The sequence below is a fragment of the Chiloscyllium plagiosum genome, chromosome 2, assembly GCF_004010195.1.
Source record: "Chiloscyllium plagiosum isolate BGI_BamShark_2017 chromosome 2, ASM401019v2, whole genome shotgun sequence".
NCBI lineage: Eukaryota > Metazoa > Chordata > Chondrichthyes > Orectolobiformes > Hemiscylliidae > Chiloscyllium > Chiloscyllium plagiosum.
In genome coordinates this window covers 3,200,618-3,213,632 of record NC_057711.1, presented here as the reverse complement: position 1 = coordinate 3,213,632, position 13,015 = coordinate 3,200,618, and the positions used below count along the sequence as shown (strand labels likewise).

Below are 13,015 nucleotides of genomic sequence, written 5' to 3'. Positions count from 1 at the left end.
CTGCAGGTAATATAACGATGTTTTTGTCTTTTTTGAGGTTTTCTAGGGTTTTTTTCTTCTGTGTTCAGTTTGTTTCCTTCCCTCTTTCGGCTCAGAGTAGGTGCAACTGTCTGTCTGATTGTTTGTTGTGTTTCTTCCGTGAGATTGTTGTCCTTCAATGTGGTTTCTAATGCCGCGAGGAAATCCTTCTTGTCAGTGTCTCGGTAATTGAAATTTAGTTCTTTTACTAGTACCGCTTTTTCTGTGTCTGATAGGGTCCGGTCTGATAAGTTCTTTATCCATGCCCCTGTGTTATCAGTTTGGTTTTTTTTTGTGAGTTTGTCCAGTTTTTTCTTCAGGCCCTGATTTTCTTTATCTGTGTTTGTCGTTGTTTGGTGTTTATGGCTCGTTCTACCGCATCTGTCCATTCTTGATTTGTTGCTTGTTTGAATAACGGTTTTGGCTGCAATTTCCCGGTTGTATTTTCAGAGTCTGTGGTGAGCGCATTGATTAGTTCTCAGAGCATTCTGCGGCCGTTTCATTCTGTTAAGCTTCTGGCTTGAGGTGTTTTAATCAGCGGTTTATATTGAAGACATTTTGACAGTAGCTGTTTTCTCAAACATTCATGCAGGAAGTACAATTGTTCGCGGATGGAACTCTCTCGGATGGCATTCCTTTCCCATCTTTGGGCAAGTTGTAGCGTGTTGCACCCATAGGTTTTTGCAAGGTTTGTGAAGGTTTATAGCTCAGGTTGAGGTTTAGGGTGTAGGTTTGCTCATTGAGCTCTAGGTTTGATATCTAGACGTTTCATTACCTGGCTCAGTAACATCATCAGTGGCGACAACAGAATGATTACAGCGCAGTAGGAAGCCCATCAGCCCATCATGCCTGCAAAAGTTCTTTGAATGAGCAATCACTTTGTATCGTTCTCCCACATTTTCTGCATAACTTTGCACATTTTCCCTCATTTGATGTTCATATAATTCCCTTTTGACAGACATGATTGAATCTGCCTCTGTTATACTCTGTGGCTGCACATTTCAGATCCTACCTAACCTTTTGCTTCATGGAAAAGCTCTTCCTCATGCAGCTTTTGCTTCTTTTGTCAGTTACCTTAAGCCTGTACCCGCACATGATTTATCATTTCTCCCTTACCTACTCTGCACAGGTCCCTCATGATTTTGAACACCTCAATCAAATCTTCGCTCAACCTTCTCATCACCATGGAAAACAGCCCTAACTCCTCCAATATACCTCACCATAGCATCACCAGTGTCATTTTCTTCATCTCTCTCTCTCTCTCTCTCTCCCATACCGTCACATCCTGCCCTGGACACAGTACTCTACCTGAGGCTAAACTAATGTCTTCTATAAATTTAACAGAACACTCTACTCTATGCCCCTAACCCAAGGATATTATGTGTTTTACTAACTGCTTTTCAATCTGTCTCAACACTTTGCGGCATTTATTCATTTACAGTTAGATTGCTCCATTCCTTCCCCTCCTGTCCATGCCCTTTGACTAAACTTTTCAATGTCTTTCTTAAGTTCCACATTGTCCTCCACAGTTTACCAATGTTCAAAGTTTTGTACCATCCACCAGTTTTGTATCATCCACAACACTCCCCTGCATAGCAAGATAGATCTTGTTAATATATATATGAAATTAAAGGGCCCCAATACCAATGCATGGGGGACTCCACTACAAATCTTCCTGCAGACCAAAAACGTTGATTAATTGTTATTCACTGTTTCCAGCTGCCAATTTTGGATCCAAATTGTTACCCTTTTTATTCCATAAGTTCGAACTTTCCTCACATAGATTTATCCATGTGTCTATTAATTTTGTCTCAGTTAGTGATCCAAAAATGTTCCCCACCACAAAAATTAAAATAACTAGTCTGCAATTGCTTGTGTTATTCTTCCACCTTTGTTTTTGAACAACAGTATTTTTTTGCAATTTTCACGTCCCCTGGGACAACTCAAATCTAAGAGAATCTTGAAAATGAAGACCAGCGCCTCTGTACTGTGTCTTCCCTCAGTATTGATGGGTACATGGCATCTGGTGCCTCATCAATTTTAAGTGCAAGCAGTGAACACTGGGAAGGCATATTATCATTGGACTGTTAATCCAGAGACCCAGATAATGTTCTTGGGGACCGAGGTTTGAATCCTGCCATGGCAGTTAGTGGAATTTGAATTCAATGAAAAAAAATCTGGATTTAGGAGTCTCATGATGACCGTGAATCCACTTTTGATTATTGGAAAAACCCATCTGGTTCACTAACGTCCTTTAGGGAAGGAAACTGCTGGCCCATCCAGCGATGCTCTCATCCCATGATTGGATCAAAAAAATTCAATACTTCTTTTTCAATTTCCTCTTTCACCATGGCTTGGGTAGAATATTCTTCTTTCTGAAAGATGGTGTTAGCTTGTCAGTCTCAAAAACTACTCAGTAAGATTCAGCTTTCTGTCTTTTCATCTCCTCGTTATGCAACCTCTTCCCTCTTGCACTTTGCCCTGCAACATCACAATTTAATTGAGGCACTCAAGAGGGCAATAGATGATCATTTGGTGAAATATAATGTACAAGGGCATGGGGAAAATGGAGATTGATACAAGGTAATGATGTGAAGAGACAGTGCAACTGCTATGGGACAAATGGACTCTTTCTACATCATAACAATTCAGTGATTAATGTCTTTATTCTTATGGACTGATCAGTCATCCAGAGGCCAAAAGCAGGGGGGATAAATGTTTCGGAAGCTCATAAAATTGTTGAATGTTTTTTCTCATTGTTCGTTCATTTGGAATGAATCTGAATTCCATTTATTGAAGTTGATTGGTGATGGCTCCATTTTGAGTTAATGACTCCAGGTTAGCTTTGAATTGAGATTGTTGTTTTCCTTCAATCTTCTGAGCAGAGTCTCAGGAACCAGGTCCAATATCTTCATGAGGTTCAAGACGACAGATGATGATGGGTTGCTGCTTTGGAGAGGAGACAGCACCATGAGGATTAACAGTGACTTCATCTCACTTGGTCTCCAGGATGGTGCCTTGGTATTCAGGTGAGTTCTTTGGTCTCTATGTAGAGTTTCAACAGTATTTGTGACTCCTCAGAAACTAAAGCAGTCCATGTCCAAAGGCAGCAAGATCTGGACAATATCCAGGCTTGCTTCGACAAGTTATAAGTAACATGCATGTCACACAAATGTCAGGTAATGACCATCTCCAACAAGACACAATGTAACTATTGCCCATTGACATTCAAAGGCATTACCATCACTTAATCCCTCACTACCAACATCCTGGAGTTATCATTGACCAGAAACTGACCTGGTCTAGGTTTTTAATTATTGTGGTGGCAAGAGCAGGTCAGAGACCAGGAACCCTGCAGTGAATAACTTACCTCCTGACTCCCCAAAGCCAGGAATGTGATAAAATGCTCCTCACTTAATTGGATGAGTGCAGCTCCAACAACATTCAAGAAGCTTCTGACACTATCCAGGAAATTGGCACCACATCTACAAATATCCACTTCGTCCACCACCAACACTCAGTAGCAGTAGTGTGTATAAGATGCTGCAGAAATTCACCAAAGATCCTCAGACAGCACCTTTCAAATGCACAACTACTTCCATCTAAAAGGACAAGGACAGCAGATACGTGGGAACACCAGCACCTGCCAGATCCCTTCCAAGCCGTTCACCAGCATGATGCTATTGTGGCACCGCAGAAAGTGTTCCCTGGCCAACATCTCTGTCTCAGCATTACTGCAGTGCTCCAGCAAAGCTCAGCACAAGCTGGAAAAAACAGCACCTCATTCTCCGCTTGGGAATTCTACAGCCTTCAGGACTCAATATCGATTTCAACAATTTTAGCGTTTGAGATACCTTCCTCCATGTTCTTACCCCATGCCTTGTTACCACATGGTCTGTTATTGCATGCAATCCATTGTTAGCCACTAATAGTTGCCATTTCTAGCTAATCATTCTCCTAGGCTAATCATTATCCACTCTTTTGTCTATTCAACTGTTCTTCTCTCTCCTTGAGCTCTATCTCCACCCATCATTTACTCCTTAGCACCTCCCCTCACCCTATCTTCTGCATAAAAACTAACTTTTTTCTAGTTAGGAGCAAATTATTGCAGATAGAATCATAGAATCATAGAGATGTACAGCATGGAAACAGACCCTTCGGTCCAACCCGTCCATGCCGACCAGATATCCCAACCTAATCTAGTCCCACCTGCCAGCACCCAGCCCATATCCCTCCAAACATTTCCTATTCATATACCCATCCAAATGCCTCTTTATGTTGGAATCTGTACTGAAAATGCTGGAGATCACAGCAGGTCACACAGCATCCATGGAGAGAAAGCAAATTAACATTTCGAGTTCCAGATGACCCTTCGTCAGAGCCGAAGTAAAGTGTGGAGGGGTCAGCATTTATGCAATAGCTGGGGGAAGGGTTTGGGAGTAGTGTGGTGTAATGTGCTGGGGGAGAAAAGATGTTGTTAATACAGATTAAGTGATGGGAATGTGAGAATGGCAGAACAACCGTGCATCTAACTGCCAGGTGAGAAAGAACATAGAGTCCCATTGGGGTGTGGGGAGGAAAGAGAGAGAGTTCATAGTGATGGTGAATGTAACAAGTAAAGATAAAAGAAAGGGAAAAAATTCCGAGCTACCATCTGAAGGAGGGTCACAGGACCTGAACCATTAACTCTTACTCCTCTCCACTGATGTTGCCAGGCCTACTGAGCTATTCCAGTTTTTGTCTCTCTTTTTACAACGTTCCTTTGCCCCCCCTCCTGTACTGGTGGCGTTTTAGAGACCGTGTTTACACCATTTATTGCTTTATCATCCCTAATGATGCAGTCGGCCACTTTTATTGCCTACAAACATATGCTCAAGGAATTCAACTAAGCCTTTCACAGTAATTTGTTGTTTGCATTTCGAATTTACTTTTATATAAAAAATCTAGAATATTGTAGAATCAGACTTTTCCTTCTCTTTTTACCAGTTAACAAACTTGGGACTGTGGCTTAACTGGGCCTTTCAAAATTGACCCCTATTAAAATGCTTGCGTGTTTCGAACTGCCTGGTTACAGAATGTTCAGTGAATTCCCTAATGTTTCTTCATACGGAGAATCTTATGTTATCCAATATCTTTATATACGGAGACCAAAGTGGCTGTGATTTACCTCTGGAAACTCCTTTTCAGCCATGTTACATTAACTTTAGTCAAGCTGCTACAACAACAGTATTATCTATTGTTCCTGTATTTACCCAGGTGTTTATACTGCTTTCTCTCTCTGTTGTTTCTGTATTTACTTGGGTATTTATAATGCTCTCCCTCTTGTTCCAGCTATAACCTTGGCAGTGGAACAGTTGCCATCATGGTAAATGGATCATTTCATGATGATAGATGGCACCGTGTGAAGGCAGTTCGGTGAGTCATTCAAGTAAAAGTAAAATACTGTGGGTGCTGGAAACCTGAAATAAAAACAAAGGAGAAACTCAGCAGGTCTGGCAGCATCTGTGGAGAAAGAAAAACTGAGTTAATCTTCCAAGTCAAGTATGATTCCTCTGCGGAACCCGTCCAGGCGAGTAGGGATTATTTCATCACTGTCCTGACTTGCGGCTTGTGGACAGACTTTAGTCATTCTGCGAAAGTGTCACAACAGACTCATAACAGAATCGAAACATTAACTCGGTTTCTCTCTCCAAAGATGTGGCCAGGGTGGTCAGTGCATTGAGTATAGGGGTTGGATGTCATGTTGCAGCTATACAGGACAGTGGTGAGGCCTCTTTTAGAATACTGCATTCAATTCTGGTCTCCCTGCTACAGGAAAGTTGTTAAACTTGAAAGGGTGCAGAAAAGATTGGTAAGGATGTTGCCAGGGTTGGAGTGTTTGTGCTGTAGGGACAGGCTGAATAGGTGGAGGCTTTTTAACTTCGAGCATCAGAGGCTGAGGGATGACCACAGAGGTTTATAAGATGATGGAGGGGGATGGGGGGGTGCATGGATAGGGTGAATTGCCAAGGTCTTTTTCCCAGAGTAGGGGAGTCCAAATCTAGAGGGAGAGAGTTTAAGGGGAGAGGGTTTAAAGGTAAAGAGTTTAAGGGGAGAGGGGAAACATTTAAAAAAGGACCGAAGGAGCAGCTTTTTCACACAGAAGGTGGTGCACATATGGAATAAGTTGCCAGAGGAAGTGATGAAGGTGGGTATAATTACAACATTTAAAAGGCTCCTGATCAGGTACATGAATAGGATGGTTCCACCACATTCTCAAGGGCAACTAATGATGGATGGTAAATGCTGGCCAGCCGGGACAGGATGAATTCTTAGAAAATTATTTACCTCAGTGTTGTACAGACCAACATTAAGAATTCCTCTCCTGCCCTCCTCCATTGTCTCTGAGATACCTCACTGTCAAACTGGTACCCTAACCTGGATCAATTAAATAATCAATTAAATCCAAATAAATATTGGGGATATCTAAGCCAGTGGTTGATGGTCAGATAGTGTCACATACCAGAATCACATGGAATCCCAGATGCTGCTAACTACATGGGAATTGTCTGGAAATTGAAATTTCCATCAGGCTATTCCCCCCTCTTCTGGAACTTTCTGAAAGAATCCAGTGAAAGCAGAGAGTTCAGAGTATTCTGCTGCTAAGTTAATATTTATCCAAGGGATTAAAAACTTGCTCTAAGTCCACAACTCGGCACTGAACCCCTGTTCCATTACAGCCTCTCAACACCTGGCACAACTCCCGACATACCCCTTCCCAGATTTGATAGCACCCCCTCTCCTGACTCGATAATTCCTGATCTGACCTGACACCTTTTTCAGACTCTCCCCCTCTGAACCCAACATGCCACAACCTCTCAATTGCCACTCCCCACCCCATACCAGCTGACCCCGATTCACTTAGCATTCATTCACTTTCCTGGCTTCCTTGACACTCAGCTCACACCCACCCAACAGGCAATTTACCATTTACCCAGATGGCCCAGGACCCACTTGGTTCCCTACCCAAATGGCCATTTTCTTGGAGAAAATTAGAGAATCACGAGGAGACGCACCGTGGCACTGAGAAAACAGATTCTCAAATACCCCCGAACCTCAGGGTCAGTGGTTTTTATATCTTTTTTTATCATGTTTCTGAGGGCTTATCAGCATGTCCAACTATATTAATCAAAGTACCTCACTCCAGCTACACAATAAACCAGTGATGTTAGTTCCCATTATCTCTCTAGTTGTACACTCTACTTAATGTTAATCTAATGTCACGGTTAGATATTTCGTGCTAACTTTTGCAACAATGGTCTTTCATTCCAGACCCTACTTAATATTTTCCTAATGTCGTGATTAGATATTTATTATCACCTCTGCTACAGTGATCTTCCATTCCAGACTAACCTGTCATGATTATATATATATAGCTATACCATCTATTACAAAAGTCTCCTGTCTCAAGCTGACCCTACTAACTATTAATTAGATATTTAATGTCATGTCCCAAATATTGATGGTCCCAATCTTGTCATAATGACACTTAACAGGGAGACTACCTGTCCTAACTGTTATCTCATCTCACCATAGTGACCTTTCAGCCTCAACCTTACTCTGCTAATTAGTGTAAGAGCATTCCATTATATTTAACCCATCCTGCCTTCCACAGACTCCTTGCAACAAATCACCAGTGGTCTTCATGCTTTACCCTATGCTCTTTATTTTCCATACCATTTGTCCACCTGGCCTCATACCTACCTAGCAGTCTTTCCCCTCATCCATCTGGTTCTCAAGGATAGGTATTCAGGAAGCACAGTGGTGGAATGATAACGACATTGGATATGCAATCCAGAGACATAGACAAATGCCACTCGGTTCAAGGACAATTAGAGAGAGGCAACAAATGCTGCCCTTGCCGCTGATGCCCGCATCGCGTGAAGAGACTAAAGAAACCTCTCTCCTGCCGGGCACGCTGAACCCCTCACATACCTTCATCTATTATCCATTCTCAGGAGCTGTCAAAATGGTTCTGATTCTGGGGGCAAATTAGCTCCCTTGGCTGGATGGCTGGTTTGTGGTACAGAGAAATACCAACAGCGTAGGTTCAATTCCCACACTGGCTGAATCTGACCCTCCTTCTCAACCTTTCCCTTGCCTGAGGCTTGGTGACTGTCACATGAAACCATCACCAGTCATAACTCTGCAATGAGAGAATAGTGTAAGGTCCTCTGGGACTGTGGATCCTTTAATTCCACTGGACAGAAAGACATTTGAACATGGAGCATGCATTGGCCATTCAACCTCTTGGGCCTGTTCTGCCATTCAGTTCACTGATTGATCTGATTGTAATCCCAAATCCGCATTCCCATCTACTCGTGAAAATCATTCCCCCCTACCCCCCCCCCCCCCCCCCACTTAAATTAACAAAGATCTATCCACCTCTGCCTTGAATCATTCAAAGGCTCTCGTTTCTTCCAGCTTTTCTGGAATAGAGTTCCAAAGACGAACAATCCTTGGAGAGAAACCAATTCTCCTTACCTCTGTTTGAAATGGGTGGCCCCTGATATTTAAACAAATCTAGACTCTCCCACCTGAAGAAACAATCTCTCCACATCCACCCAGTCAAACCTGTCAGGATTTTAAATGTTTCAATCAAGTCAACACTTAAATCACTGAAAGCACCGACCCCTGTAAAAGGAGGCATAGTTTAAACTAAGATCTTCTGCGCTGGTATAATAAAACAAAGAACAGAGGGTGCTGGAGATCTGAAACAAACAAAAACAGAAATTGCTGGAGCAACTTAACAGGTCTGGCAGAATCTGTGGAGAGGGAAACAGAGTTAACCTTTTGAGTTCAGTGACCCTTCTTCAGAACTAGGAAAAGGTGATATTTCAGCTGATGATGTGGGTTGGGGGTTAAAGAACTGAGCAGATAGGTGGAGGTGGCAGCCAGAGAGACAGAAATAAGAAGGAAGGCAGACAAAAGGGTTGTTAATAGTAAGCAGGAAAGAAGAGAAGCTTCTCAGATTCCTGAAGACGATTACAACAGGAGGCCAATGTTCGGGAATCTCCAAAAGTAAAAGTCATCCATCGGTAAGTGGGCATCTTTGAATCTGTTTGTAATATCTTGGCCAAAGTTTCCTGTCCCCCGTAACACTCTGTTCCAATGCTGCCCTCGATATGTTTGCATCAGGCTTGATTCATTTGACTTTGAGCTCAGAGATCCTCTCCAGGACCAAAGATATTAAATCCAAGCGAGTTTTGAGAAGATTTTAGTTCAGGTTGAGGTTGTGGATGTAGGCTTGCTCACTGAGCTGGAAGGTTAATTTCCAGAAGTTTTGTCACCCTACTAGGTAACATCTTCAGTGGGCCTCAGGCGAAGCACTTCTCATAATTCCTGCTTTCTATTTATATGTTTGGGTTTCTTTGGGTTAGTGATGTCATTTCCTGTGGTGAGGTCATTTTCTGTTCTTTTTTTTCTCTCAGAGGGTGGTAGATTGGGTCTAACTCGATGTGTTTGTTGATAGAGTTCCGGTTTGGCCAAACAAAGACATGCACAAGAAGCATGGCATTCCAACCAGAACTCTATCAACAAAACACATTCCACCCTGAGCTGCTCTCACTGCTTCTGCCAAGTCCCATGCAGTTAGCAGCCCTCTGCTCACTGACCTCTATTGGTTCCCAATCCAGTACTAGCTCAAACTGATTCTAATTTACTCTAATTTAATCTGTTCCTCACTGTCTTCCTCACTCCTTATCTCTACAATCTCCTCAAATCCCACAACCCATGCTTTTGTGTTATAGGCTACTCTCAAAGAGTCCATCAATGTGTCCGTTTGTTTGTGTGTGTGTGCGCGCGCATTAAGCTGTACAGTTGTCTGTGGCAGTGCATATCTATTTAAGGATATGATTGCAATGACTTGTTGTTTGAGTATCGGGATATTGACGGAATGCTTAGCTAAACATCTGAATCTCCTGACTGAGTGTTTCATCGTGTGTTTGTGTGTACAGGGTAAAGTCAGCTTCCTTTAGAGCTCTCTACATCATTTACATGTGTTTGATGTCTCTGTAATGCAGGGATGGGCAGTCAGGAAAGCTAACGGTCGACGATTATGGTGCGAAAACCGGCAAGTCCCCAGGAAAGATGCGTCAGTTGAACATGAATGGGCCACTCTATGTCGGTAAGAGGCAATCAGTACTAGACAGTCACTGGACTGCACAGTACTGTGACTCTCTCCTAGCTCGAAAACAGGGCACACCATCACCGAAAGCACAGAACTTCCCAGTCACCAATGCCAGTTTTCTTTATAAACTGGCATTAGATGCCTATTTCTAATTGCCTTTGAACTGAGAAGCTTGCTGGTTCATTTCTGAGTGCAGCTAACAGCCTGTTGTGGGTCTGGACTCACATGTAGACCAAACCAGGTAAAGATGGCCGACTTCCGTGTCTCAAGGACATGGTGAACCAGATGGGATTTTACAACAATCAGTGTGATGGTTACCATCACTGAGGCAAATTAAACTTTCTAGATTTTATTAATGCATTTAAATACTCCCATCTGCTCTTATGGATTTGAACCTATGTCCCAAGGGCATTAACCCAGGCCTCCAGAACAAATAGAATGTTGTAGAAACTCAGCAGGTCTAGCAGCATCTGTGGAGAGAGAAACAGAGTTAACATCTTGAGTTTAGTATGACTTCTGTTCAGAGCTCCTGGATTACCAGTCCAGTGACATTATCACTACCATCTTCCCCTAAAGTGCTAGCCCCTCGTGATGTGAAATCAGCAGAGTAAGGGATTGCTCTGGTTGGGTACGTGGGATCTCTTGGGCTGATAGTTATAAGTCATCAGCCTGGCTAGTGATCAACTGAATCTTCTTTGACAGATTGTTGTTAGATTGGTCTGCTGAGGGAGATGGAGTAAGTGCAGGGGGGATGGAGTTGGGTTACAGGTAAACTATGACTTTGCTGAATGCGCTGCAGACTTAAGGGGCTGAATAGCCTCCTTGACCACTGCAGAGGATAGACCAAGGTTCGTGCATGGGCCTAAGAAAAAGACTCACTGACACCTGAGGACAGCAAGTACAGTAATCAGTTAGAATTAGGACAATCCAAAACCAAGAGAAACCTCTGAGGACAGAATCAATGTGGGGTCCTCTATTAAGAGGATGCTTCAGGTGGTTATGTACAAAGTAGCCGCATCTACACAGAGACCGGCTCTGATCTGTATAGGAAGATCTTCCTCTGCACAGGAAGATGTCTCCACACAGGAAGTAATCTGGAATATAAAACAGATCTCAACAATGATGGCTATATAGCCACTGTTAATTGTCATAAAATTCCATCTGGTTCACAAATGTCTTTTACGGACAGAAATCTGTCATCCTTACCTAGTCTGACTCACATATGACTCCAGACCCAGCAATGCAGTTGACTCTTAGCTGCCTTCTGAAATGGTCCAAGTGGCCTCTCAATTCAAGGTTGGTTTGGGATGGGCAAAAAATACCAATGAAACCCATATTCTGTAAACAAGTACAAAGACTTTGTTTACACTCTGGAAACAGCTTATTCCACACAGGAAGTAATTCCCTCCACTGAGGCAGCAGCAACCTTGACACAGGAAAGAGTTATCACTGCACAGCAAAACCATACATGGGATAAACTAACCTTTCCACAGGAAGCAACAGCACATACACAGGAAGTAACCCCTTTCAGTCAAGAAGTAGCTCCTCATGTACAGGAACTGGCCTCCCATACACAGGAGGTAGTTCCCCTCAGTCAGGAAATAGATCCCCACACACAACAAATTGCTCCCCAGAGACAGGAGGTAGCCTTCTATACACAGGAATTAACTCCCTTCAGTCAAGAAGTAGCTCCCCATAAACAGGAAGTAGCTCACTTCATAAGTAGCTTCCTATCCAGGTGTAAATGTCTCCACACAAACATTATGGTGTGGTCAATGTGATCACTGAGAATGTTGTCCGACTGAGGGAAACTCGTGCCTCACATTTTTTTTCTTCTTTCCATACTATGTCAGGAGGGATGAAAGAGATCGCCCTCCACACCAACCGCCAGTACATGAGGGGCTTCGTAGGCTGCATCTCCCATTTTACCCTCTCAACTGATTACCACATCTCACTGGTGGAGGATGCCACAGATGGAAAGAACATCAACACCTGCGGGATCAAATAACTCCCTCCGGCCAGGAGCTGTGCCATGGTCGAAGGAGGAAAGGGGAAAGCAAAGGAAAAGTGTTACTCCTTCCCCAAAAACAAAATAACACTTGGACAATAATTATCTGAGCTATAACCGAGATTGGGAACTGGCAGTTACAAGATGTTCCATTTTCATGGGCTTTCAATGACAACTGAATCATCTAGTTGCATCATTTCAGCTGGACATTATCTTTTCCCTGGTTGAGTCACTTGTTTGATTGTATCCTGCTCTTTTCCAATTAAATGACAGCTCTTGGTAGACAATGGGCTGGACCCTGATCTCCCTCGATGTGTAAATTAGTCTAAAATAATAGATTTCTCTTGGACAAGGCAAGTGTTACGGAGCTTTGACTGATTTAAGGTACTGAGTGGTCAACACCTAGTTGAAAGACAGTAGAATGGATTTAAATGACTCAGTGACCTCCTCCCATTAATGTCCTGAGCCCTTGGAGCATTTGCTAAAGCTGCTACACAAGACCACAAGTTGTAGGGGCAGAATTGGCCATTTGGCCCATCAATTGAAATGGAAGTTTCTTTGTTTGTTGCCCAAGTGACTTACTGTTAGCACAAGGTGATTTTTATAGAAGTTTACCAATTATGCCAAATTTAAAGGGAAGAGAAAAATGAGCAAGGATTGAAAGATCAGAGGAGAGGGGAAGAGAGCTGGCAGATGCTGTCAATGTAGAGAATGTTTACAGGTTAACGCACCATGTGAGCTATTGCGTTTTGGTAAAACAAACAAGGAAAGGACTTATACAATTAATGGTAGAGCCCTGGGTATAGTTGTAGAACAGAGAG

The 13,015-nt window shown here is 42.9% G+C and overlaps 1 protein-coding gene across 4 annotated transcripts in view; it reads left to right on the top strand.

The window, feature by feature from the left end:
• The window catches only part of LOC122556501 (pikachurin), a 110,477-nt gene extending 97,976 nt beyond the window's left edge, over positions 1 to 12,501 (top strand). For all 4 annotated transcript variants that reach the window (XM_043703235.1, XM_043703216.1, XM_043703225.1 and 1 more), the window contains 4 exons: positions 2,904 to 3,047; positions 5,350 to 5,433; positions 10,080 to 10,183; positions 12,040 to 12,501. In XM_043703235.1, coding sequence (XP_043559170.1) covers positions 2,904 to 3,047; positions 5,350 to 5,433; positions 10,080 to 10,183; positions 12,040 to 12,194 — 487 coding nt within the window. In that variant the 3' untranslated portion in view covers positions 12,195 to 12,501. The remainder of the gene's footprint in view (positions 1 to 2,903; positions 3,048 to 5,349; positions 5,434 to 10,079; positions 10,184 to 12,039) is intronic.
• Positions 12,502 to 13,015: the final 514 nt, after the last annotated feature.